Source organism: Lotus japonicus, chromosome 3 (genome assembly GCF_012489685.1).
Source record: "Lotus japonicus ecotype B-129 chromosome 3, LjGifu_v1.2".
NCBI lineage: Eukaryota > Viridiplantae > Streptophyta > Magnoliopsida > Fabales > Fabaceae > Lotus > Lotus japonicus.
The window spans coordinates 91,997,814-92,025,252 of record NC_080043.1 but is presented as its reverse complement, the minus strand read 5'-3'; the positions used below and the strand labels follow the sequence as shown (position 1 = coordinate 92,025,252).

Sequence of the window (27,439 nt, the reverse complement as noted above, 5' to 3'; positions counted from 1 at the left end):
AAGTAGAAACAAACGGGCCCCTAAATTGATCAATTAAAAAAATTCATATTTTCCAGATTTATATGTCCTTCCAGTTCACAAAATCCGTAATATTTGCTTAGTTTTGCCCCCGTGAAATTGTCATTGCCCAGTTGCAAACAGAACCGCTTCTGAAACAAGTTTGCATGATCCCTCTTGGATTCATTGACCTTTCCATATCTTGAGATTGAGATACAAATCTCGTACTTTTTTTTATTTTTAAGGTATGCAAATCAGTTTCTTGATTCATAAGTTATTACTTTATTTCCCTTATTATTTTAATGCTTATCCTTGTTTATATCCTGGATTAATGTTCCACACATGCAAACCTTAATTCACGAAGGTCACACTTTGTTTTTTATTCCTAATGAAACACAAACGTTGATGCCACTTTGTTTCTATCACCAGAAATATTGTTCTTATCTGTCCCAACCAAAAGGTTGACAAAAAACTACAATTTTTTCTTCTTCTGCTGTGGAAATTTTTTTTTTCATGTTATATATATAACTAGTTTTGTTCTTCCCTTCTTGTCTTGCTCAGAAGATGATCACCTTGTTGAAGAAGAGGATGGGGATGGTTGAAATTTTTGAAATGTCCAAGATGAGGAGAACAACCTTCATGAAACAGGTGTTGGTCATTGGTGTGATGGTTATGTTGTTTGTTGCTGATGCAGCTGATACAAATGATGTTTATAGTCCATGTCTTGATGCCAAAGTTCAGAGAGGAGATGGCTTCACCTTTGGTATTGCACTTGCGGATAAGCAAATTTTCTTCCAAGATGGTAATGGTCCTCAGCTTTCCCCTTGCGACTCGCGCCTTGGTCTCTCAAGCAAAGAAGCACAAGCTGCTATGTTTAGGCCAAAGGTGGATGAGATCTCCCTGCTTACCATTAACAGGAGCGCCTTAGACTCGGTATGCAATTTCATGTTTTTATGGCAAAAATCCTAATTCTTTGTGTATATTGCATCTTTGCAACAGATAGGAGATGTTTTTAGCAATATTTAGTTTGATGAGAATGATGTGGTTGGTATTTGACTTGGTTTATAAGTGTTTCGACTTAAGATACTAGAACTTTCATCTCAATTCATTAGAAGGGTTTCTTCAATTTTTATCTTGAGGTGCGTATTAACATCTGTTTGTACCGATACATGCAGATACTAAATATTTGGCTTTACACTAGTTTTTCTTTTCTTGTTCCCATTATTATCATGTGTTCCGGTAATTGCATATTAGGTCAGCCTAGGGGTATTACATGAGGTAATGATATTAGATATTGTATCCTATGATACAAATATTTTTCTGATTAATAGAACTTCTTTGTTCTTGAGACTGTCTACTAGCTTATGAACTTGCACATGTGAATAATATCAAGGAAAAACTTCAAAGCAATTTTTGTGATCGAATTAGGTGGCTATCAACTGGTATACAATATTCCTTGGCATATGATGAACTTCTTGAAGTTCTGATAATATGGATTGTTCCCTTTGAAGAATTATTTCTGCTTTGTTCTGATTTCAAAGCTGGATATACTAATGCAGCTGTGTTCTTTAACAAAATTGTAAAAAAAATTCTTAATTAATATTGGGAGTTTATCAGGGAAAAACTGGTGGATACATGGTTGCATTTGCTGGACAGAAATATGCAGCAAGATCACTACCAATTATGTTTGCAGACAATAGTCACACAATTACCAGTTTCACTTTGGTAAACGCATTTGACAGGCTCAACTTGTGCTTTCCTAAGAACATAATTTCATTTAGGACCATCTCTAGGGAAGTAACTTTGAATTTGAACATTTTAACAGGTTCTTGAATTTAAAGAGGGGACCCTTCAAAACTTGTTCTGGAAGAGGTTTGGTTGTGGTGCATGTTCTAAGGGAAGCGTTTGCCTGAATAATCAAGATTGTGCAGTGCCAAACACAGACTGTCAGAAGAATGGTGGAACTACATGCAATATAGGCATACAGTTGACATTCTCAGGGACTGACAAGAATCTTGATGCTCTTAATTCTTGGTATGAAGTCAAAAATCTAAGGCAGTACTCCCTCTATGGTCTATTCTCTGATCATCGTCAATCCATCATTGGGATATGACAAGTTTTTTAAGTTTAAATGTTTCCAGCTTGTATGGTTAGGAGACTATACCCATTTATCTGTTCTACATGTGAGTTTAAGTGTCTTTCATCTCTCTTCACATTCAAAAGTCAAAAATCCCAACAACTTGATGTTTCTATTTATCCCATTCGGAAAAACTTATTTGAGCTATCTTATAGCTTCAACGTTTATGCAAACGTTTAACAGAGCTTATGTAAATAGATTATGAGCTATCTATAAGCTGTTTTGAGCTTATTTTCATAAGCTGCTCTGATTAGCTTATTTCCATAAGCACCAAATTAAAGTGTTTACCCAAACACACCCTTAACCTGACGTTATGAATTGGGGGTTTTCCACTTAACAAGACATGTAAATATGTTGATCCTACTCTGAGGAAATCCAGTTATGCAGAAACATTTAGGTACCTTAAATTGAGTAAAAATCAGAACATAAGGGCATAAAAAAGAAAAGTCATCAATGGCAAGGTGCCAATTAAATGGCAATAAAGATAATTCAAAGTCTGTAACATATCACTCTATAGTCAGTTTAGTACAGTGTCACCTCAAACTCAGGATGATAAATCTAAAGATGATTTTTTATACATTTTTCTCTATCAGTCTAGTACCCCATTTTTATGAGTACCCCAAACTCAACATTACAATAGCTCTTTGACATGTATATCATTGAGTGAGACAAATCTTGTTGCTTCATTTTGATTAAGCTCAACGACTAGATCCCCCATTACAAGTTATGTAGTATCTTCTGAGTTTTCAGGCTCAATTATAACATTGAAGCCGAATTCTTTTCCTGGTGTGAATGATTTTTTAAGTTCTTCTGCCGTTTGAGTAGTGCTTACCTTCTTACCCTTCACATCCAAGTTTTCCTGGTATTGGGTCATCAAATGTGAAAACAAGTCTATATCCAAAATAGACAAACATGGAGTGGTAAAAATCACTTGCCTTTTTCGCATAATTAGCCATGGTAGAGTTGAGAATTTCTTGTATTACAAACTTAGTGACTCGTTCTTCCCCAAGAATCTGTACAAGAAAGCTTTTCGGGATCTGCATTGATTTCCTAACCAAGTCATCTTAAGGAAGTCTAAAGCTATACATGATAATCATTTACAGATGTTCAGTTGCATTCACCAGTGCTCAAATAACAATTTCCTTGTCAAAAATTTATATATTAAATGATACTAAGTAATAACTCATCAAATATAAAAACTAGATTGGAATTTGGAGAAACGCACCTTTGATGATTTTCCTGAAGCAGTTCGCACATCACATGCAAAAGGTAATACAGTTAAAATCCATTCACTGCAATTTATTATGCTCTGCTAGAATACATATGAATGCGAATAACAAAGTCACTATTTGGCCAAGTATTGAAAAGACACAGACATTGTTATTTTGTAATGGAGCTTTAGAATGCAATTGCTCTAATTTCACAGAAAGATGGTTATGAGTTTTTAGTAATTCTGGAATGTGGCTGGTAATAACTTGGGCTCAAGCAACTCTTTAGGATAAAAGGGTTTTTGAATGGAGGAGGAATCTTGCAGCAAATGGCAAGCTCATTTGTGTCCCATGGCATGTATTGCAATATACGAATCATTATTGAGCATGAGAGCAAAAAATCTAATAACCAATAGATAGGTTCAGTCTATGAAGGTGCATGATATCAATCTGTATCAATAGTGCAGATTTTCACCTCCTTTTTGCATGCGAAATCCAGGAACTGGTGGGGCAGTGCGCCCTAAGCTTATGAGGGTCCGGTCAAATACCCTTTCTGTTTGATCACCAGTCAAGTCCACTCTTAGCTGCCATTTATGCCATGATGAGATCACAAAATCAAGCCCAAAAACAGCAAGGTACAAGAAAGTGAAAACAAAAAATTTAACATGATGCAGTAATTTACAGAAACACACTTCAATAAAAAATAATAGATGACATTGAAGGGGTAGGCTAAAGAGAAAAGGAAAAGCTTTGTATAGTCATATATCTGGCCATATTTTGAATATATTTGAAGCTGCAGGCGGCATGGTATACTAGTGGCGGTGTGACGGTGTCGGGATAACAATTAAACATATGATTGGATAAACAAAAGCAATATGATGGAGTACATAATCATGACAGAAGCAATTTAACTACCACATAGGGTATTTGACCCGATAATCGAGCAAGAAGACTACTGAACGTTTCTAATTAAGCCTAGTTATTCAAGGTTATCAAATTGATGGACAAGATTTTTTATATAAATAACATCCTCTTCAAGAGAAAGCAATGACAGCTGTGTATGGAAACAAGCAGTAGAAGAAATTATCAAGAGAAACATAGATAGAAGCAATGAAGCTATAGTATGGGATACAGAGAGAGAGTGTGACAACATATAGAAACATCAGATAATTTCCTGAAAGAGCCAGAACAGCAATTCTAAGTTGGAATTAGCAGTTTTTGGTGTTTGCTTACTTGTATCTTACTTTCATCTTCAGATTCTAGAACTATTTGGGCATTTGTTAAAATGGCCGAATTTTCATCGGAATCTGTAATTGATGCTTCTAAACCTACAACAACACAAAAGCATATACATAATACTAGTTTAGCATCACAAGCAATGAATGTAAATCTCAAATAATTCAAGGAAAAAAAATGGATGCAACACACCATTTTCTCTACTTAGGAAGTTTGAATTAGCCCATTTTTCTCTACTTAGAACCCCCAAATGGATTCATTCAAGTATCTCAAATCCTCCTAAGGAAAAAGGGTATGAAAAATCACCTGAATTAACAGCTGAAATTGGCGTGTTTAGATGTCTGAGAGTTGTCCTGGTAGAACTAGAGAGAATATCTAAGCTGCAAGAAAACACACAAAAGCAAATTGTTGGTTAAATATCATTCTCAAACACCTCAAGGAAGAACAACACTAACTAGTGGGTAGTAATGAAAATACAAGTGAAGTGAAGGAATTCAGAACCTTTTTCTCCTCAAGGGTGGACCGAGACTGAGAGAAACAATGCATCTTGATTGTGCATTTGGAGGAGCAAGAACGTGAACATGAACCTGAACATGAGCATGACTGCAGCAGGTTCGAGTTGTGAATGAAGCAGCTCCAGGTGTAATGGAACTGGAGCAGGAGGCTAACATCATGGTATTGTTCACGTTCGTGTCGTCTCTCTCTCTCGAATGAGTGATGCCTTATCCCTTTTATGATAATTCTGTTTTGTTTGCCACAACAGGGTGGGGTTCAGTTCAGGATCCAATACCAAATTTCCAAACTACCACTAACCAATAACCATATTTGGAAACCATAATCAATTTTGTTGAATCAATTCTAATGACTTAAAATCAATTCTAACTAGTTGAAATGATGTTTGAGTATACAAGTAAGCATAATCAGTTCTATAGAATCAATTAAGTTTGCCGCAGTAAATGGTTGTTTATGCACTAATCATGATTAATTTTGAGATTTTATAATTGAATTTCACGACCCAACAAAACTCGCTTTTTTCATAAAAGTGCCTAAACATAAATCATATCATCTTAACTCACGTTTATCACACACAATTTTAGTAGAGTCAATTCTATCCAAAATAAATTATGTTAACGTTGATCCAAAGACATTGATTTGAGTTTGTTTAGATAGTGTGTGATGTGATTAACTAAATATACCGGCTTCACTAGACTTATATAAGATATCATTTATTCACCCTCACTCTCACCTTACACTTTCATTTTCTATCTATATTTCTCTTCTCTTTTTATCATATCACTGATAATTTGTTTTTCTTCATATATTTCTCTTTTCTCCGCTCTATTTACACTTTTAATGGAGTGTGAACAAAACATCACACGGTTGATTTTTCTAGAATTTTTTTGAAAAAGAAATTTATTCCAAAGCGAAATCAAGCTAACTCGGAGATCGATACATCATTCAGAATAATAGCATGAAGGTCAGGGGGAACAATTCAGAACAATAAGTCAATAACAGGTCGATACATCATCCTAGAAAATTAAAAGTTGAAATTTATATTCCAAACGACTATTTAATTTTGACAAATGAAAACAGAAACAAGTAGTAAGGACCAAGATGATCATCTATACCCTGCAGTGATTGCAGGTATCCGGCATTGACTCCTCAAAAATTGACTTTTCCAGTAACCATAGAATGGCGTGTACAAATCATGAAACAGTGTACATCGTATATCTCCTACAAGAAATGATTAACTAATCCTTCCTATTCTTGTCTAACATTCAGTAAATCTATCAACTAAATATATACTTATACATCAAAGTAGTTCTCATTTTTTTATGGCTACATCCTGGTTTGCTTGTAGCCATATTCTTCTGACTCTTAACTATATCTCTAAAGCATCCGAATCTGGTAGCATTTTCAAGAGGAAATTTTTTCTGAACAACCCCTCCATTTTAATTTTAAACCATCAAAATGAGAGGAAAGTAACTAAGTTGAACAGCCATTACTATAGAGTATAGACTAACTAACTACAAATTTCCCCAGCTGAGTGAAGTCTATCAGAAGTTATAACCTTCTGGCGTGACGCAAAAAGGGCACTTGGGAAGTTTTAACTTCAGGGTACTTCTTCTCCTCAATTGTTTTCACTATACATTGCAAACAACTACAGAAGAAAGAGAGGGATCAGATGCTCCACTAATATCAGCACCTTTACTCCTGACATGAAGTAGATAATCAGCAGCTTTGTCGGTAATAACCTCACCAGGGATCAATACCGGTATGCCTGGAGGGTATGGACATATAAGCTCCCCTGAAACCTCACCAATGCTCTCCTTCAATGTTACTTTTCTTTTACTTGCAAAAAAGGCATCTCTAGGGATCAAACTCATGATTATATCATCAAAGGGTGCATGACCAGTAGTGAGCACTCTTTCTTCAGGTTGCCGAGTGGAAAAATATGCTGCAGCTAGATGCTTTATTCCCAATAGTAGCCTTTCGACGTGGTTGCGACGAGTTCCAAGATTAAGGGCATAAGTGATAGACTTATTCCCAACAAGTTCACAGACGATTCCGTAATCACTGTATAAGATTTCATCAGCTTCATAACCTGATAAACCAAGCTTCCAAAACCCTACAGTAAGCCGCAGTGGATCAGTACCAGGAAAGGCTGGAAAGCTTGAATTCTCAAGCACTGAGATACCAGGGATTTGTTTTAGCTGGCACTTTGCTTCACGGGCTAATTTGATTGCGTGGTTGAATGCCGTATCAGGGCTTTCACTAAGTTGTGCTCTAGCAGCATCTAGGGATGCCAAAAGCAGATAACTAGGGCTTGTGGTTTGAAGAGTTTGGAGACATCTAGAAATTTTTTCCTTATCTACAATATCACCTGACATGTGAAGCATAGATGATTGAGTAAGAGAGCACAGGACTTTGTGAGTAGACTGTACAGCCAGATCAGCCCCTTGCTGGAGGGCAGAGTTAGGTAGTTCAGAATGAAATCCTAGATGTGCACCATGAGCTTCATCAACAATCAAAGGAATTTTATGAGAATGACACAACTCCGAAATCTCGCTCAAGTCACTGCAAATACCATGATAAGTAGGTGAAGTGATGAAAACAGCTGCTGCTTTTTTCCCTTCCTTTTCTAGTTCCTGCATAGCTTTCAATACCTGCAACAACATCCAGTCATCCAACATTCAGAAAAAAAAGGTGAGAACAACATTGAGGACAGTACAAATCAGAAATCCAGAACAAAAACTCATCTTCGGAGTAAGAGTTGGAAAACCTATTTAGATTCCATTTGGAATGAATACACAATTATGTTCATATCAATTGCTGTCATGCCAAAAAATATTATCAGCAAACTTTTACAAATTTAGAAACAAAGTTGAATCACCTGTAATGCAGTGACACCACCGGCGATGTCCCAATCATTCTTATAGTCAGGAACGATGTACTTAGGCACTGCACCAGATAATACCATAGCAGATATAGCTGACAAATGACAATTCCTAGGAAGAATCAGAAATTCTCCCGGTGAACAAGTGGCCATTATTGCTGCCTGGATCCCACAAGTAGTACCTCCAACAAGAAACCACGTCTCCGACGATCCGAACAGTTTGGCTGCTTCTTTCTGCGCTTCCAATATGGGCCCCTGGGGGCAAAAGAGGTTGTCAAGCTCTGGAAGCTCAGGCAAGTCATGAGAATATGGTCTTATTCCAATGAGCCGGGCCATCGAAGCAGGTGCGGCATTGCCTCTATTATGCCCAGGAAAGTGAAAACTGGCAGTGTTTTGTTCAGCTGATGCTTTCAATGCACTGACTAGAGGAGGTAGCTCATTTCGCTGAAGCAATGACGAGTCACTACACAAAACATTGTCATTTGTGATCGATGCAGTGTTCAATCTCCCAGTTTCCTCATCTTGGTCATATGCAGGCATAGCAATGCTTCTTCCCTACCAGACATTTTAAATATTATGAGACTAAAAAAACTCACTGCCTGATAAAAATTCAACAGAGTGATGGGACTTGTAGGCCAAATTCAAAATGAGAAAGTAGTAATGGAAAATTGACATTTCAGTTCAATTCAGACCTGGCTAGAGCTATTTTTCATTACCCACCTCAATTAAACTAAAATTATTTATGATCAAATAAGTGTGAGTTTCACAATTTCAATTTTGAGATACTAAAGCTGTAATCAATTTTATTTTATTAACAAAATTTTAAGAAAAATCTAAGCAATGGAAAGGAAAGGGAACCTGAGAGCAATGAAGGGGAACTGTGGGCGAAGGCCTGAAACTGAAGTTGAAAAACCATTTTGGCGGTTTTGGATTGCAAGGGACTGAGAGTGAGAGGGAGAGTGAAGGGGATATCATTTCCTTCCACCTTCTCCGGTTCTCTGGTTGCTGGATGGCTAGCTGAAAATAATCTTACGGCGGGTTTATCCAAAAAAAGACATGCTTCTCTTTAATTTTTCAGATGCTAAATTTCATCTTTGGTTCCTGTAATTTCATGAATATATGATTTTGGTCCATGTAATTGTATGGTGGGACACGAGTGGGACCCTTCAAATAGTAATTTAAGAAACCATGGGTTGGAGCAAAATCTGCTACAGTTCCTTAAGAGTCCTGTTCCGGTATGGAACCACAGACTAAAGGCTAACCAGTTTAGAGAGCAAACGAAAGTCACAAAGTGAATAAAAATGCGTGAAATGATAGGTCCCCACCGCTTGGGCGGTCCTCTTTTATTTATAGCTTGGGTTTTGGTCCGGCTGGACCATGGGTTGCCCGGCCCATTAGTTACATGACAGTCCACAGGCCCACATTCGGTCCGCCCATATCAGTCCACAGGCCCACAAGACACTGATGTTTTAGAACTAAAACGAAAGTGTCTTATTGAGGCTTACAACTTCTGGTACGCCCGTGTACAATGTGAACCAATTTGTGAGCACGCAGGCTTCAATGAAATAAGGCTAATCAACAAAGTAAAAATATACTAGGCTAATCATTATAAAATAATTCTTTCTGCGTGACACGTGATGTCTAAGTGACGCTTTGCCCATCACCTCAATCACTATGCACCATATCAATCCCCTTCCGGATTTTTGTACCTGCAATAATCATCACAAATATACTACAGATATCTTGGAACTTGTAATGTAAAAAACCTACCTAAGCTATGCTATTCGCATTAATTGAAATGTGCATTTAAAATCCACTCATGGGATAACTTTTCTCTGAAACGACTCTTCTTCTTCGAAACGACGTTTACCTGCCAACTGACACCCCTCTCTGCTCAAGCGTTACTTTTTCCAAACGTCACCTCTTAATGACGCGCCGGTTCACCGCCTCAACAAATTCAAATGTGTGGCCTGAATGAACGCGTGGATTCACACAAACCACACGCATGCTCACAGTTTGCCTCAAGTATTTTTAACCACACCTTTTTGACACACCTTTTCATCTTCTACCCTCTCTCTATATATAGCAATCCTTTTTACCCCCAAACCACTTCACTCTTGCATTTCAAAATTTTCACCATTCCTCCGCAATTACCAAATTTCTTGCATTTAACTACAAGTGTTCTTGCACATTACCAGAAGTCCTCCAGATTTAACCGAGTTCATCACAGCCTTTTTCACTGGTAAGCATTCTTCACTCTGTTTATTCATGAAATCTTACTTCCTTTTACACTAAAAGGTTTCATCTAAATTCTTCTTCTTCCTCATTCGCTTGTTTATCCAAACCAAACTCTACTTAAAATCTATTCTTCCCCACAATTCCAACTTACATTTTACCCTTTTATATTTCATAACCCTGGATCCTTTATAATTTCAGGAATTCTTTTGAAAATGGATGCAAAACACACCCGTAGGACCTCTAAAGCTCCTAAAACTTCTTCCATTGCAGTCGATACATGGGTCACTAGCAAAGTTAAAACTAGGTTCACTAAATTCTGCAATGTTAAAACTGTAATGGATTTAATCACTGAAAACACTTTTCGCTCTGATGGCCAAGATGTGTACCTTGACGTAGTCCCCTGTTTACCTACTGAACCTTGTTGTTTTGGGGCTCCTGACCCTACCGGCAAAAACCACACCTATTTCTTTGAAAACATTTTCACCGATCTAAAATGTAAACTCCCTCTCTCAGATTTCACTTGCTTCGTTTTAACCTTACTAAATGTTGCACCAACACAACTCCATTGTAATAGCTGGGCATACCTGAGGGCGTTCGAACTTCTGTGTCAAGTGTTAGGTATCGAACCCACTAGCAATAAGTTCTTTTACTTCTTTGAAACTAGTGGTAGAAGCATAAAAGGCGAATATCTTTCTTTAGCCGCCGCTAGGGGAAAAGGCCTATTTACCTTATTTAGAAGCCATTACAAACAGTTTAAAGGGAAATTCTTTAGGCTAAACGAAACAGAGAAGTGCAATGATGTATTTTATTTCAATGATGGAAGCCCAAAGTTCCCTTTCTACTGGACCGCCCGTTATGAGGCTATCATCAAACTTCCTGATGACTCCCTCACCCCTGAGGAAATGGTGGATTGCACCTTTCTATCTAGCATTGACTTGAATCTCACCGAATTTCTAGATGCCCATTATGAAAACAGATTGGGTGAATATGTGGGTAAGATTCTTAAATTTCCACATCTTTGTATCTCGAGTATTTATTTTATTTCTAACCCTACCATTTTGTTTCAGCAAAAATGACTCGCCTCTCTGATGATGATATCCTCCGTTTCCGTCGAGAACAACAGGCTGCAAGGGAAAAAAGAAACCCAGCGAAGACTCTATTAGATGCCGATGCTAGTCATTCAGGCACCGAATCGAATCGCCCTCAAAAGAAGAAGAGAAAGAATGAAACACCTGAATCGGCGAAAGGAAAAGACTCTTCTCAGCCCTCAATGGAAAAATTTATGGTGAAGGGTAATCCTCAACATATGACACTCAAAGCTGGGTCTTCAAGTGCTCCGCCCCCTTCATGGAAAAGCCTGCTGAAAGAATTTGAAGAACTCACTTCTGAAGAAGTGACCTCGCTATGGGACTCCAAAATTGACTTTAATTCGCTGGTGGAAACAAATTTGGTGTTTGAGGCGGATCGGGAAAAGGTTAAGAAGATCGGATTAAAGGAAGCTTGTCAAGCCATCATGACGAAAGGACTTGAAATTGCGGCGATTTCCAAGATGATTGACCTGGAGAGCGCTGACTTTGATGGGATTAATTCCGCCAAGCAGTTAGAAGAGAAAGAAAGAGAGATCCTGAAGATGAAAGCTACTATGAAATTGTTGGATTCTGCCAACAAAGTGAATGAGAAGAAAGCCGCAGATTTAGCCCTAGAAAATGAACGCTCAAAGAAGCATGCTGAAGACTTAAACATCACTCAGAAAGCTAAAGAGGAAGAACTTGTGAAATCCAAAGCGGAAATCACTCATCTCAATTCCTCCAATGCTGAATTGAAAAATGAAAATTCTAAATTGCATTCAGAAGTTTCTGAACTGAAGAATTCTGTCCTTGATCAATTTGAAGCCGGATTTGCAAAAGCCAAAGAACAAATTCTTTTCCTAAATCCTCAAGTTTCCATCAACCTTGCCGGTTCCGATCCTTATGCTAGGATTGTCGATGGCAAGTTGATCAGCCCTGACACTGGTGATGAGGAAGACGAAGGAGAAGAAGATAAAAATGAAGAAGATGAAAATGTCAACGACAACGAAGGCGAAGGGGAAAACCATTAGTTCTGTCTCTGTTTAAGAATGACTACCGTTCTAATCCATCCTTTAGCTCTCTTTTATTTCCTAAGTTAGTTTAAACTCGTTTATAGTTTGTCTTTTGTATTTGTAAGTGTTGAGCGAGTAGCTCCACAGTTTGTCTTAAAATATTATGTAATGTTTTATTAAGTACTATTAAGGTAATATGTTTTCTATATATCATTGGCTGCAAATTGGTTAATCCTGATGGCTCTGCATCATACTTAGATAACTGTAATACTTAAATTTATAATTTCTACCCTTAAATTATTGTTGTCACTATCCATTCTCAATGAAAACATCAGATCTTAACTTAATACAAAAATTACTATGTTATTCCTTCTAACTTAAGAACATGATCCATTTAATAACAACTATATCAATTAGACAATCAAAATAATTAATAATACTGCGCTTTACCAATCTTTTAATCAAAAATTTCAGAGTATAACTTAGCATGAATAACATTTACTAACCTTTAACCAAATTTGATCCGCCTTCGTCGTTTAGTCGAGTATGTTACGCCCACATTTTACTGTACATAGTAAAATACCCTTGAATGAATCTCTTTAAATGTCGTAAAGTTTAAACTTAACCAACTACTTTGGAATCATAAGGCCTTTGTGAACATAACTTAGTCAAATTTTTCATTTTTGACATAGTTACTCATGGAAATCAAAGTCAACATATTTGATTTCATTAGTATGCTCGCGTGGAGACTTGTGCTTAGTTTGGACAAGCTTAAATCCAATTTAAGACTGTGCTTATGAATTCGTGGCCGAATGCTCTTGTTTTAAGAGACTTACTTTTTTCTCAATTGTCTGACGTCGCCCAATTGATAGACCTTAGTTGATAAGTTTCCGCTATGGGTAAAAGAAATAAATAAAATGATAAGCCCTTGATCATTTTAAAAAGGTTATGCCTCGTTAAAAACTCTCCCGCCTGGGGTAGAGAAAAGAGTGCATACCTGTTATTCATTAATAATTGATGCCTCGTTAAAAACTCTCCCGCCTGGGGTAGAGAAAAGAGTGCATCGAATTTAGTCTTACACAACAAACATAGTCTTAAACAATACAACCAACAAACGTAGACTTCAACACACACAAACTGAAACAACGAAACATAGTCTTGGACAAACATACACTGAAACAAACTGTACAAAACCAAACAAACCGAACGAACCACTTTGCACTTCAACTGTAATAATAACGGAGATGTTGTGCATTCCAAGCCCTTGGGACCCTTCGCCCCGATAACTCCTCCAAATGATACGCCCCTTGACCAAGCTCACGCAGAATCCTGTAAGGTCCTTCCCAATTAGGTGATAACTTCGAATCATCAGGCCCCTTTGCCTTCCTACGCAGAACCAAATCACCAACTCTCATTTGCCTCGGAACCACTCTAGAATTGTATCGCCTTTCCGACCTCTGTTTTACCATTGCCTGCCTCAAACGAACCTCTGCTTGCGTTTCCTCTGCTAAATTGAGATCAACCACTCTATTCATGTCGTTCTGCTCTTCATTATAAGTTGCCACCCTGAAAGTTACATCTTGTAATTCTGCTGGTATCATCGCATCTACCCCGTAAGTCAACTTAAAAGGTGATTCGCCAGTAGTTGATTGAGGAGTAGTATTGTACGCCCAAATGATCGTGATTAACTCTTCAGCCCATAATCCCTTAGCTTCGCCTAGACGCTTTCTAATTCCATTGAGAATGACTTTATTCGCTGACTCCACTTGTCCATTTGTCTGAGGGTGCTCAACTGAGGCGAAACGCATCTCAATTCCCATTCCTGCACAAAAATCCTTCACACTCCTGCTTGTAAATTGTGTTCCATTATCTGAGACGATAGTTGCTGGAACGCCAAATCTGCAAACCAATTTTCTCCAATAAAACCTTTTGACTTTTTCTGCTGTTATTTTCGCCATTGATTCCGCCTCAATCCACTTAGTAAAATAGTCCACCGCCACCAAAATAAATCTGATTTGAGAACCTGCTGGAGTGAACGGTCCCAGAATATCTACTCCCCACATTGCAAATGGCCACGATGAACTCATTGAGCTAAGAGTCTCAGGCGGCGCCTTATGTAAATCTGCATAAATTTGACATTTACCACACTTCTTCACATATTCCATACAATCCCCTCGTAAAGTTGGCCAATAGAACCCTGCCCTGAGCACTTTCGCCGCCAAAGATCTTCCCCCTACATGACTTGCACACACACCTTCGTGAACTTCAAACATAATTCTTTCCGCTTCATCCTTAGAAACACATCTCAATAAAGGAATTCCAATCCCTCTTCTGTACAATTGATCGCCCAACAATGTGTAACGACTCGCCTCGCGAATTTGATCCTTAGAGAATGTCAACACATTAGAGCCTTCTGCCTCCAAACACTGTTTGATACGCCCCATCCAATCTGAATTCGCTAAATTTAACACCATCATTGTCTCATCTTCTTCGATACTTGGGCTACTTAAGACTTCCTGGATAACTGACTTATTGTTTCCCGGCTTCTTGGTGCTTGCTAACTTTGATAGAATATCCGCCCTTGTATTCTCCTCCCGCGGAACATAATTGACCTGCACTGTGCCTATCTGCTTTATCAATCCCTGAGCTTTCAATAAATACTTAGCCAGCTGTGCGTCCCTCGCCTGATATTCACCCTGAATTTGCCTGGAAACTATCTGAGAATCTGTTTTAATCATTATGCTCTTGACCCCCATCTCGATCGCCAACTTCAAACCTGCAATTATAGCTTCATACTCTGCCTGATTATTGCTTGCTTTAAAGTCAAACTTGAGTGACTGCTCAACTGTCACGCCACCTGGTCCTTCTAAGATTATGCCAGCTCCACTTCCCTTGACATTAGACGAACCATCTACAGACAAACTCCATTCGCCAACTTCCATATTTTTCTCACTGGAAGACATTTCATTAACAAAATCCACCAATACCTGTGCTTTAACTAGACCTTTCCTGTCAAAAGTGATTTCAAATTCTGACAATTCAACAGCCCAAGAAACCATTCGTCCAGCCAGATCAGGCTTTTGCAAAACTTGGCGAAGTGGCAAATCTGTTTTTACCACAATTGGAAAGTCTTGGAAATAAGGTCTTAATTTCCTGGCGGATATGATTAGAGCTAATGCAGCCTTTTCAATTTTTTGGTATCTAATTTCAGCTCCTTGAAGAGCATGACTCACAAAATATATGATCCTCATATCATCCTTATTTTCTTGCAACAAAACTGAACTAACTGCATTATCAGAGATGGAAATAAACAGTGATAATGAAATACCTGGAACTGGTTTGGCTAAAATTGGTGGCTTGGACAAATGATCCTTCAAACTTTGGAACGCCCTCTCACATTCTTCAGTCCACTGAAAAGTTTTGTTCTTCCTTAAGCATTGAAAAAATGGTGCTGATTTTTCCCCAGAACACGGAAGAAACCTGGATAAAGCTGCTATTCTTCCTGTTAACTTCTGCACATCTTTAACTGAGGTTGGACTCTGCATATCGAGTATCGCCTTACACTTATCAGGGTTCGCCTCAATTCCTCTCCTCGTGATCATGAAACCCAAAAACTTTCCGCTTTGAATTCCAAACGAACACTTTTCCGGATTAAGTCTCATGTTATGCTTTCTTAGTTCGCCAAAAGCTTCTTCGAGATCAGAACAATGCGCCATCATTTCCTCTGACTTGACCACCATGTCGTCTACATAAATCTCCATGTTCCGCCCCACCTGCTTGTCAAACACCTTATCCATCAACCTTTGGTATGTTGCTCCCGCATTCTTCAGCCCAAACGGCATAGTCTGATAGCAATAGTTCGCCTGATTTGTCATGAAAGCTGTTTTCTCCTCGTCAGGCTGATACATTCTTATTTGATGATATCCTGAGTATGCATCCATGAGGCTAAGCATTCCGAATCCAGATGCCCTATCCACAAGCTTATCAATATTCGGTAAAGGATAAGAATCCTTAGGACAGTGCTTGTTCAAATCTGTATAATCTGTGCACATTCGCCACTTGCCATTAGCCTTCTTCACCATAACAACATTCGCCAACCAAGTTGGATACTTTACTTCCCTAATGAATCCAGCCTCCAGTAACTTATTTGTTTCCACCTTTACAGCCTCTGCCTTTTCTTCGCCCATCTTTCTTTTAAACTGAACAATAGGTTTCACCCCGGGATTTAAAGCCAATTTGTGACATATAAATTCCGGATCGATTCCTGGTAAATCTCTTGCACTCCATGCAAACAAATCCATATTCTCAGATAATAATTTTACCAACCTGTTTTCCTGACTTGTAGTTAAATTGACACCAACTTTTAAGTTTCGCTCACCAATTTGGATCGCCTTAGTTTCCTCTTCTGATTTCATCTTGTACTCACTGAATCCTTCTCGAGGATCCAAAATAATTTCTGACTGTTCTAAATCCACCTCATAAACTCGATGCCCCTCTTTCACTGCTTTCTTACCCATGTGCCCATACTGCTTAAAACTTTCTGAATAACACTTTCGAGCAACCATTTGATCAGCCTTTAAAATTCCAACTCCTCCTTTGCTCAATGGATACTTCGCCGTTAAATGTCTTGTAGAAATGATTGCCCCCAATCTGTTTAGTGATGGCCTCCCAATAAGTACATTGTACGGTGAAGTACATTTTACTACTTAAAACTTAATAGCAAATGCCTCCGCATTCTTCCCTTCTCCAAAGACAGTTTTCAATTCCACATATCCTCGAACAAATACTTTTTCTCCAGAAAAACCCACTAAAGAACCATCATAAGGCAACAAATCAGATTCATTTAGCCCCAACTTTTCAAAAGCGTCACCATAAATCAAATCCGCCGAGCTTCCTTGATCCAGAAGTACCCTCTCAATTTCATAATCAGCAATCCTCAGCATTACAACAATTGGATCGTCTTCGTGAGGCTGTATTCCCTCAAAATCTCGCACAGTAAACGTTATATTGGGTTGATTGGTTGCCCAACTTCCCCAATCGTTAGAGTAAACAGCATTAATGGAGTGAACGTACCTCTTACGAGCTGAATTAGTCATTCCTCCGCCACGAAATCCACCAAAAATAGAATGAATTCGCCCCTTTGCTTTTCCATCTGACTGTCTATCTTGACCATCGCCCTCAATCTCTTTTCCATCTTCAGTTCGTCTTGTTGAAGTTCCTGCTTCATCAGAATTGCTTCGCCCTTCAAGCTGCTTCATATACCCAGCCTTTATCAATTTGTCAATCTCCTTCTTCAAAGTAAAACAGTCATCAGTATTATGCCCTGAAATCCTATGATACTCGCACCACTTCTTCTTGTCCACGTAACCTGTTGACGGCTTTGGCTGTCGTGGAAAACGAATAACATTCGCCTCCAAACACGTGTGCAAAGCTTCAGTCAAATTAACCGCCAAAGGTACTGCACGGTCATTTTGGTTCCGAGTCCACGTCATCGAATGTCCTGGCCCACGCACTCCATACGGTTGAGCACGATTTTTGAAATTAGAACGGTTATCAAATCGGCCGTCATAACGGTTACGATTATTATACCCTGCGTTGCCACGTTCGGTCCATCCCTTCGAATATTGATCTGTAACCGCTCCCTTCTTCGTCTCAAACTGCTGTTTCTGCCCTGGAACCGCTGCATTCGGGCGGTTGTTCTTGATCCGATCACTCTGCTCCTCCCTGATGTATCCTTGTACCCTTTCGCGCAAATGCACCATTGTCTCCACAGGTTTTCTACTCAAATTACTGTTCAAACCACCCGGCTTCAAGCCCAATTCAAAAGCTGCAATGCAAATTTCTGGCATTTTATCCTCCAAATGAACAGATAATTGATTGAAACGCCCCATGTAAGACTGCAAAGTCTCATTTGGTCCTTGACGAACATTAAATAATGTCGCCGGAGTTACTTTTTGTGCACGACTGGTAGAAAACTGAGACAAGAACTTTGTAGATAATTCAGTAAAATTGACGATTGACCTTGACGGTAGAGTGGTAAACCAAATCATCGCTGATTTCTTAAAAGTTGATGGCAACATTTTGCACTTCAACGCGTCTGATGCGCCTACAATGACCATTTTCGTGTTGAAATACACTAAATGGTCCTTTGGGTCTGAATCGCCATAGTACGAGTCAAGTTTCAATGTCTTTAAATTGTCTGGGACGGCAGTGTTCGCTATTTCCTCTGTAAAAGGTTGAAAGTCCACCACCGTCTCAGCCATTCTTCGATCGCCCTCTTGTAAACCCTGAGTCTGATTGATGTCAGTAAGTTGATTCTGTAACTGTTGATTATGTTGACGAAGTTCATTGAGATCGTCCATGATCCGCTGAAGAACATCGGGAGGAACATCATTTTGTTGAACATGATTCCTCTCTCCGTTCGCCCCGGATCGAGTCACCATTGCGGTGAAAATTGAAGCCTAGGAAAGTATCCAGTGCCCCACGGTGGGCGCCAATGTTCCGGTATGGAACCACAGACTAAAGGCTAACCAGTTTAGAGAGCAAACGAAAGTCACAAAGTGAATAAAAATGCGTGAAATGATAGGTCCCCACCGCTTGGGCGGTCCTCTTTTATTTATAGCTTGGGTTTTGGTCCGGCTGGACCATGGGTTGCCCGGCCCATTAGTTACATGACAGTCCACAGGCCCACATTCGGTCCGCCCATATCAGTCCAAGTTCCTTAAGTCTGATGTGGCAGTACGGGCCTACCGGAATAGTGCAAAATAGTGCCGAATAGTGTGTTAAGAAACCAAATAAGAAATTGTGGGTTGGAGTTGCTCTAAGTCTCTCTTGCAAAATTGAAGAAGTTTTCTCCCAATGTTAACTTGTCATTCAAAAATTAATGAATTTTTTTGAGAAATATTACAATTTTCTATGTAAAAAAATGATTATGTTGGCATGATATTAGAGCATCTATGATCAAACCGCTTAGAGTTTGATTGATACCCGTCTCAATTCTTCTAATAAAAAATTTAAATTTAAATAAGTGGTAGGTAGGTCTGTACGTTCTTCACGCTTCAAAAAATGCATGCTTCTCTTTAATTTTTCATATGCTAAATTTAATCTTACGGCGGGTTTATCCAAAAAAAAAAATACATGCTTCTCTTTAATTTTTCATATGCTAAATTTCATCTTTGGTCCCTGTAATTTTATGAACATATTATTTTGGTCCCATGTAATTATAATTTCCTTCCACCTTCTCCGACTCTCTTGCAAAATTGATGAAGTTTTCTCCCAATGTTAACAAAAAAAAAAAAAAAACTTGTCATTCAAAAATCAATGAAAAAAAGTTGAGAAATATTACAATTTTTTATGTCAAAAATGATTAAGCGATTTTGAGTATCTATGATCAAGTAGTTTAGAGTTCGATCCTTGTCGCCTCAATTCTTCTAATAAACAAGTTAAATTTAAGTACATGGTAGGGGGTCTGTACATTTTTCACGCTTTAAGCTCAAATTGACTCTTACTTGAGAGAGTGTATCAAAATAATAATTTAAAATCATTCATGTGATTTTTATCCAATAATTTAAACTTTTGAGATAATTGGTTGTTTAACATAACGCATGATTAAGGGGTTGTGAGGCAAATTAAGGTTAATCAATCTAGTCTTTGTGATTAGGTTGGTTGGGGTGGGGTGGGTTGGGTTTTGTGTTGTTTAGTTTTTTGGCTGGTATGGTGTTGGAGTTGTTGGGGTTTGGTTTTGAGTTGGGTTTATTTTTTGTCGGTGCCTTTTGTACTCTTATCTTTTGCTATCATTGATATAATTTTGTTTTAAAAAAATACGATATAGTATGTATATATTTATATATTAAGATAACTGAAAGAAACATAAGTTCTTTGCTTTATTTTATTTTATTAAATAACCTTCTAAAATTATTTTTAATATTTCACTCAAATATCCATTCTATAGCTGCAGCAACACACTCAAATGTCCTGTTCTTTGCTAGTTTAATAGTAACAATTAAGTAATGTATTGTACTCTGACGACAGATTCTTTCATCATGCCACTTCATTCACATGTAGAAGTCATGAACAGGACATTTCCATTAAATGGCCAAAAACCACCAAACGTCCAAACCTATGCAACCTCATTGCCCCAAACCAAAGTCATAAGTCAAAATATCCAGCCCGTGCCAACGCTTTCTGGAAGCGAATACAATTCTTCTCACCTTTGCATCTTCAGACAGAAATGTCATCAACAACTTTAATTAACATGGTACGTCATACGTGTAACGTACAGCCAGCACTTCATAAAATTCAAAGTCCTACCTAGCAAGCACTAGCACAATAAATATACCTCCCTTTGTGCTAACTCTACCTCCTTCATCAAACACTTTCAATTTCTCTTACATACATAGCATTAAGCTACAACCTAGTGATTTATATTGTTCCTAACATTGGATGAGCATGGGGAATAAGTTACTGAACATTCATGCTCCACGATTTGCGGTAGCCTTTGTCATGATGATGATGATGGTTCCCAAATTTGTGAGAGCCCAAAGTTCAGTAGCTGACATAGTCACACCAGAGTTCTTCAATGGCATAATTGATCAGGCTGATGCTAGTTGTGCAGGGAAGAATTTCTACTCACGAGATGCTTTCCTCAATGCTCTCAATTCCTACAACCAATTCGGTAGCCTTGACTCTTTGGATGATTCTAAGCGTGAGATTGCAGCTGCTTTTGCCCACTTCACCCATGAAACAGGACGTTAGTATTCCTTCTATTTCTCTTCTAAATATATACTAACACTTGAACTATATCTTCTCGAGTGACATAACCCCTGCAGAGAAATCTTGGTCATACAAAATATTTTTCTTAACATCTTTTACACGCACAAATATTTACCCAATAGTCATGAATTTGTAAACTACCATGATTTTTTTTTTGGGCTTATACTATGATTAATGAATGATTAATTGATACAATACACATTGCCACATGGATGCAGATTTTTGCTACATAGAAGAGATTGATGGCGCATCAAAGGACTATTGTGACGAAACCAACACTGAATACCCTTGTGCACCTAACAAAGGCTATTATGGGCGTGGACCAATCCAACTATCATGGAACTTCAATTATGGACCAGCAGGGAAGAGCAACGATTTCGATGGATTGAATGCTCCAGAGACAGTGGCCAATGACCCTGTTGTGTCCTTCAAGACAGCACTGTGGTACTGGATGCAATTTGTGCGCCCTGTCTTGAGCCAAGGGTTTGGTGCAACCATTAGAGCTATCAATGGCCAACTTGAATGTGATGGTGCGAACTCCAACACAGTTCAAGCTCGAGTTAATTACTATACCCAATATTGTTCACAACTCGGTGTTGCTCCTGGGGATAATCTTACTTGCTAAATAATTAGGTGCCTCTAGTACTATTCATATACATTTTATATGAATTTGTTATGGTACAGCATATCAATAAATTAAGAATACACAGGTTCTGTTATTGTACTAGAACATGAATAAAGAGTTTAAGCCTTGCTGCCTCAAATTTTTTTTCATCCTTGTTATTGTTGCTAATAGTGATATATCAGATTTCCCGGGAGAGGAAATATTGTATTACCAACAAGTCTCAGCACACTTGGGACTTCTGAATTCTGATCGTAAGTATATCACAATAACATTGTCACTATAAGTTAATTTAATGAAACAACAGCTACAGAAGATTGCAGCTAATGTGTTCATTTTTCAGTCCAAATTTGGCCACTAGTCAAACAATACTATCATGATTGGCCTTTAGCTGTACAATGTTGATATGTGAAATAAAACTAAACTCAAGCATAGAATATAGAGAGACAATAGGGATTTCATGCTTCAAAACTCCTTGGCTCTTTGCCTCAATCGATCAAGTTCCATCTCAATCTCAGAATCTCGAAATGGTATTCCAGTGTTGCTAGAGGTAGCACTTCTCCCAGGAGGAAGTTCTCCTTTCTGCTTGAAGCAAACAGTCAAATAATGAAACAGTAAAATGATGTGTAGCATATTGGTAGTTCTATGACAATTCCTCTACATCAAATTTAGTTTCTTTAGCATGATATAATGCTTTGGAAACAACTTTGCATGGAAGTTACTTCAAAAATTCTAACTTCTTATCATTCAGAGATACAGACTATTTGCCATTTGAAGCATACCTTCGAGCTACCGGATAATTCTTTCTTCAAATTTGCAAGATCATCATCAACAGATGAGCTCTCAAGCAATGCAAACTGCAAAAATCAATAATTCTCACCAAATTACCATACAAAACTGCAAGAAATGAAGGGTGCAGGAGAAAGAAATCCAAGAATTTAACAATTACTTACGTAATAAATGAGTAAGTTTAACAGCTTATACAACACCAATTCACCGACTGCATGGTAAAATTAATGGATGATGTAGCCCTAGATAAGAATGAGGCTAAAAGAACCCATTCCACCTAGGATTCATGTGGTGTATCCCAATATAAATTTGGACATTAGACTTGTTCTTATAGTTTTCTGGTTGAGTCATTCAAATAATTTCCAAAAAGAAAAGATTTACGGAAAAAAATCGCTACATAACTGGAACTCGGTCTTTACATAACTCCTGAGAAAATGGTTTCTATATTTTTCAACAGCAAGTGAAACAAAAAAAGAAAAATGCATTGCTGTGGAATAGAAACCGAAGAGGCAAACTGCCGAGCATAGTGAATGTAGCTATGAAAATAATATAAAGATTTCCATTTCAATCATTTTAAATATCATCATTTCTTTGGATAAAATATGATTGGGTTTGGTTCCTTTGATCCCATTTCCCATAATAATAAATTAAAATAAAATAAACCTAGGTTTTCTTCTTTTTCATTTGTATTCTTTCATTTTAAAAATCACATACAATTCATACATATAAACTCAAAGTTAGATGGTACATAAACAACCCCTACCTTCCCGTCAAGATCATCGGTTGTCAACTGGCCCAGAGCTTCAGCTTGGGACTCCATTGTCATCACTATCAAGATAACATGAAATAATTAGAAAGAAAAGGAGATTTCAACTACAATTACACTGATTAGGATAATTAAGAATGAGGACACATATTGTCAAAATGCCCATATATCAAAGAGTTCAGGTTCAGATTAAATCATAATATCTTGATATTATGTGATACAGTCCTCATCAGATTATTGAAATACATTCAAGTAACAGATTTTGAACCAAAAGAAACTTCAAGATGTTATATTTTCTCCCAGATTTCACAGTTAATTCATAAATAGGCTTTCAGATTGCAAAAAGGAAAAAAAAAAGGAAGCAGGTAGGAAGGATAGAACCTCAAATATATCTTTGGCATGACAACTTTAGTGTCGTTTAAAAAAAACAAAAACAAAAAACAAACTTTAGTGTATCTTTGTACATGGTAAAGGGGCAAACATCAAGTGTAATCTAGGTTATAAGTATTATTTATGTATCCAAGAAGCCCAATAATTGACACAGTGAACTTTCTCACCTTTCTCTTCCATCTTTTCAAAAGCTGAAAGGGCACTACTTGTATTGACATTTCCCAGCATCTCACTCACCTTAGTTGCAGTCCTAAAGTAACAACCAACAGACATTACTAACAGAGCCAAAGAATATAGAATGAAATACAATGGAAGCCAATTGTAGAAGGTTTGAAAGACAAACTTTGCAGATTGAGCTCTTGCTTTCAAAGTATCCTTCTTCGACCTTGCCTCCGAAATCTTACTCTCCAACAGCTACAAATAACTATGCGGTAAATAACTATGCATTGCATATAAATAAAATGCCTGCTAGCAATAAAATGGTTCAACCAATTCCAGTCATCTCTAGAAGGATACACTTTTTACAAAAGAGTCAAAAGAGGGAACTATGTCTTCCCATATCAATTTTAAACTGCATCGTCCCCATCAGCCATAAATTAGCTTTGGCTAATCTCTTTTTTCCATTTCCTTTTTCCTGACATCCTACTCTTGAGAAACTTGGACGTCAATAAAATCAATCATCAATCATACACCTATATAATATAGACTCAAGCTAAGCATAGCTCATTAGCAGGGGCAGTGAAAATTAGAAAAACATGCCTTAGTGAAAATATAAAATGAATGCATTAGGGAAAAAATAAAATGAACTTAAATAACAGCTTACAAATTCTAAGAACAAGACATATTACTATGACCTAGTAAAGTTCAAGGAATATACACCCAACACATAGACGAGGGTTAAAACTACTCCAAAATGCATAGCTCAATTGGTCATTAGACTTAGGCTTTCTTGATGCTAGTGCTAGCTAGTCCTATGTCATGATGTCACTCCATGAAAAGAGTCAGCTCAGTTATTCCTCCCAGTGCTTCAAAAACATTCTGTTTTCATTTCCTAACACATAACATTTCATTGTTTTGTTTTAAGATACTGAGAAAGAAAAAGCTTTAGCTTACCCGTGTATTAGAGACAAGATTCTCAACAACGCCCTTTTGTTGATCAAGTTGAGCTTTCAACGAACTTGCATTGTCCTGCAACATTTTAAAGCATATAATGAGCTTTCCATAATGTGATACCCATTATAAGGAACTATTTTGAAGTTGCAATTTTCTGAATCATGAAATAAAATGACAATCTAGCAAATTCCAAATATTTTAATCAACATTGTCATTGGCATTCACATCTATAGCATCATCTGACATAAGTTGATGCGAATACATCAAAATAATTTACAGAAGTCAGCTACTGTCAGGTCTGTCATTATCTAAAAAGTCAGAGCTGAGCTGATCACAACACAATATGAAACAGGGACATGACAATCTGAAAGGTTATCTCATTTCAATATAAAAAAAAAGGTTATCTCATTTTATTGCCCTAAATATCTGTTTTTGAGGTTAAATAATTTATGAACATGGGCAAGAGTTCCCATCAAGCATTTACAGATGCATGTAGGAATGGGAACCATAGCAAATGCAAATATTAAGCAATAACAGGATGATAAAGTAACGATAACAAGTCAAAATCAACAAGTTTATTTGATTGATGTTCACACCACAAAAATAAACAATCCACTTTAAAACCTAAAATAGAAACATAGGATAAAGTTATCACAAAAGTCATTAACAAAATGAGCACGTACTGCAAAAGATTTACGCCTCTTAAGTGCTTCACGAGCAAGATCTTCCTCACCTTTCTGAAGAGCAAGTTGTGCTTTACGGTACCTACATCAAATGTAAAGCACAAAAGTGGTATTGATACAACAAACATTGCAAGCAAATTAAGATAATAACTATATCATACATTACCACTCTTCAGAAGCTTGTTGTGCAGCCTTGTACTTATTTTCCATCCGCTTTTGAGATGCCAATACCTCAAGAAAGGGGACAAGAAAAAAAACGAATTTTTAATGAAAATAAAGTGAAGACATGAGTAATATGGCATACATAGGGGAAAACTAACAGACTTTTTGTTTTCAGCATTTAACCCCGTATGGAAGAGCTTATTTGAGCTTATCTTAGAGCATAAGCACTTATGCAAGTGTTTAGGAGAGCTTACATCAATACCTATTGAATTTTTTTAGCTTATTTTCATAAGATGCTTAATTTAGCTTATGAATAAAAGCTTATGCTTATCTACCAGCTATTTTCAACTTATTTCAATAAGCTTCTCAAATCAGCTTATGAATAAACGCTAGCTAGCGCTTAAGACCTGCTTAGTTAAGTTATTTTCCCAAACGCACCCTCAATCTATGACCGAGCAAAACAATTATGACAAATGAAAATCAAAGCAACAACAGCATAAAAATCAAATTTAGAAGGAAAAAGTGTAACTAACTTGTGCTGTAGCTTGGCGCATTTTAGTCAAATCATCGTTCATTTCAAGCACAGCTTGCTCCAAGATTTTCTCAGGGTCTTCAAAGGAACTTATGACAGCATTCGCGTATGACTGCATTACTAAGATGACAAAATCTAACCATAACGACAACAATAATGAGAAAAATTAAAGCTAAAACAGTAAAACCCCACAAAACACACACTAAATCGTTTCTTTCTTCACCTTCACAACCCTAGCGAACCTATCGAAGAGGTTCATTCGAGCGCCTCCACGGCGAGGAGCTCGTACTGGCTTCACAACCCTCATCCCACTGAGCCTCAGAACTTCCACTGCGATGAACCAAACACCGCAATTCGCAAGAACGGTTAATTAGGTTAGAAATTAGGCGTTGATTGTGGTGGCGGTTAATTGAATCGATTGGTACCTGTTCCGGTGCCGAGGAAGGAGGTAGTGAGAGGCTTCTTGAGCATGCAGAGAGTGGAGGAGGGAGAGGGAGAAGAAGATTGGAATGGCGTGGAGGGTAATCCTGTAAATATTTGAAGCTTCGTCGACATTTTTGGTGTGTGATGATATTGATAGGAATGAATGAAGATGATGGATATGGTGGTGGTTTTGGGAACCACTCCTCAACCTCACTCCTTCTTCTCTCGCTCTCGTTGCTCGATTCGATGATGAGTATGAGTGGTTGATTGATGGTGGACTCTGTTTTCACTGGGCTTATATTCTTCTCTTCTGCATAACCAATTGGGCCTGTTTTTGGGTTTTATTGATACCCACGCCCCAATTCACACACATCTTCTTCTTTTTCTTTTTTTATTTCAAAATTACATTTCTTTCTTCTCACACCCTCATCCCAAACAATTTAATCATATGTTTTAGTGGACATAATTGTTTTCGCAATTTTGAGCCGATAGAGTTATTATAAACAGGTAAACTCTTTTTATCAAGTATTTAACATAGTTACATTCATAGGGACTCAGATCTGATACCTATAATTATGTTTGATTTCGAAACAATTTAACGAAGATTTGAATTTCCGATATCTACATGTTTAAATATCGAAAAATGGATTTTATAGAGTCAAGCTGAAGTCAGCTCTAAAACCTAGTAATGTGTGATTTAGAAATGACTACAATTTTCAAATCTCATGTGTAGGAAGTTAAGTTGAAGAAAGCAAACAGGCGAGTTTCACAATTCTCGTTATAGAGATGTTGTTCCGAAAACTTAAGTTTCTGAAAAATAAAAAACCATACTACTAAGTTTTAAATATTGGTAATGTTAATGTCTAATATCATATATTTAAAAATTCAATACTC

The 27,439-nt window shown here is 37.5% G+C and overlaps 5 protein-coding genes across 5 annotated transcripts; 2 read left to right on the top strand and 3 right to left on the bottom strand.

Annotated features, from left to right (window-relative positions):
* Positions 1 to 95: 95 nt before the first annotated feature.
* LOC130747409 (uncharacterized) lies at positions 96 to 2,258 on the top strand. Its single transcript, XM_057600348.1, has 4 exons — positions 96 to 242; positions 559 to 930; positions 1,615 to 1,722; positions 1,823 to 2,258. Exons 2-4 carry the CDS (start codon positions 562 to 564, stop codon positions 2,108 to 2,110), a joined length of 765 nt encoding a protein of 254 aa, XP_057456331.1. The 5' UTR covers positions 96 to 242; positions 559 to 561; the 3' UTR covers positions 2,111 to 2,258.
* Positions 2,259 to 2,568: 310 nt separating this feature from the next.
* On the bottom strand, positions 2,569 to 5,331 carry LOC130747410 (uncharacterized). Its single transcript, XM_057600349.1, has 7 exons — positions 5,080 to 5,331; positions 4,885 to 4,958; positions 4,576 to 4,670; positions 3,818 to 3,926; positions 3,360 to 3,373; positions 3,070 to 3,171; positions 2,569 to 2,993 (listed from the first exon to the last, which is right to left on the bottom strand). Exons 1-7 carry the CDS (start codon positions 5,250 to 5,252, stop codon positions 2,859 to 2,861), a joined length of 702 nt encoding a protein of 233 aa, XP_057456332.1. The 5' UTR covers positions 5,253 to 5,331; the 3' UTR covers positions 2,569 to 2,858.
* Positions 5,332 to 6,108: 777 nt separating this feature from the next.
* LOC130747402 (uncharacterized) lies at positions 6,109 to 9,057 on the bottom strand. The gene is made up of 3 exons (XM_057600341.1): positions 8,834 to 9,057; positions 7,973 to 8,530; positions 6,109 to 7,745 (listed from the first exon to the last, which is right to left on the bottom strand). The coding sequence occupies exons 1-3, from the start codon at positions 8,948 to 8,950 to the stop codon at positions 6,723 to 6,725; spliced, it is 1,698 nt and encodes a 565-aa protein (XP_057456324.1). The 5' UTR covers positions 8,951 to 9,057; the 3' UTR covers positions 6,109 to 6,722.
* An 11,371-nt stretch (positions 9,058 to 20,428) lies between these two features.
* LOC130747401 (endochitinase PR4-like) lies at positions 20,429 to 21,829 on the top strand. Its single transcript, XM_057600340.1, has 2 exons — positions 20,429 to 21,042; positions 21,284 to 21,829. The coding sequence occupies exons 1-2, from the start codon at positions 20,736 to 20,738 to the stop codon at positions 21,688 to 21,690; spliced, it is 714 nt and encodes a 237-aa protein (XP_057456323.1). The 5' UTR covers positions 20,429 to 20,735; the 3' UTR covers positions 21,691 to 21,829.
* Positions 21,830 to 21,866: 37 nt separating this feature from the next.
* LOC130747400 (membrane-associated 30 kDa protein, chloroplastic-like) lies at positions 21,867 to 26,825 on the bottom strand. Its single transcript, XM_057600339.1, has 11 exons — positions 26,548 to 26,825; positions 26,346 to 26,452; positions 26,124 to 26,234; positions 25,595 to 25,659; positions 25,429 to 25,510; positions 24,746 to 24,820; positions 23,976 to 24,046; positions 23,800 to 23,882; positions 23,240 to 23,304; positions 22,470 to 22,544; positions 21,867 to 22,269 (listed from the first exon to the last, which is right to left on the bottom strand). The coding sequence occupies exons 1-11, from the start codon at positions 26,675 to 26,677 to the stop codon at positions 22,153 to 22,155; spliced, it is 981 nt and encodes a 326-aa protein (XP_057456322.1). The 5' UTR covers positions 26,678 to 26,825; the 3' UTR covers positions 21,867 to 22,152.
* Between the last annotated feature and the right edge of the window lie 614 nt (positions 26,826 to 27,439).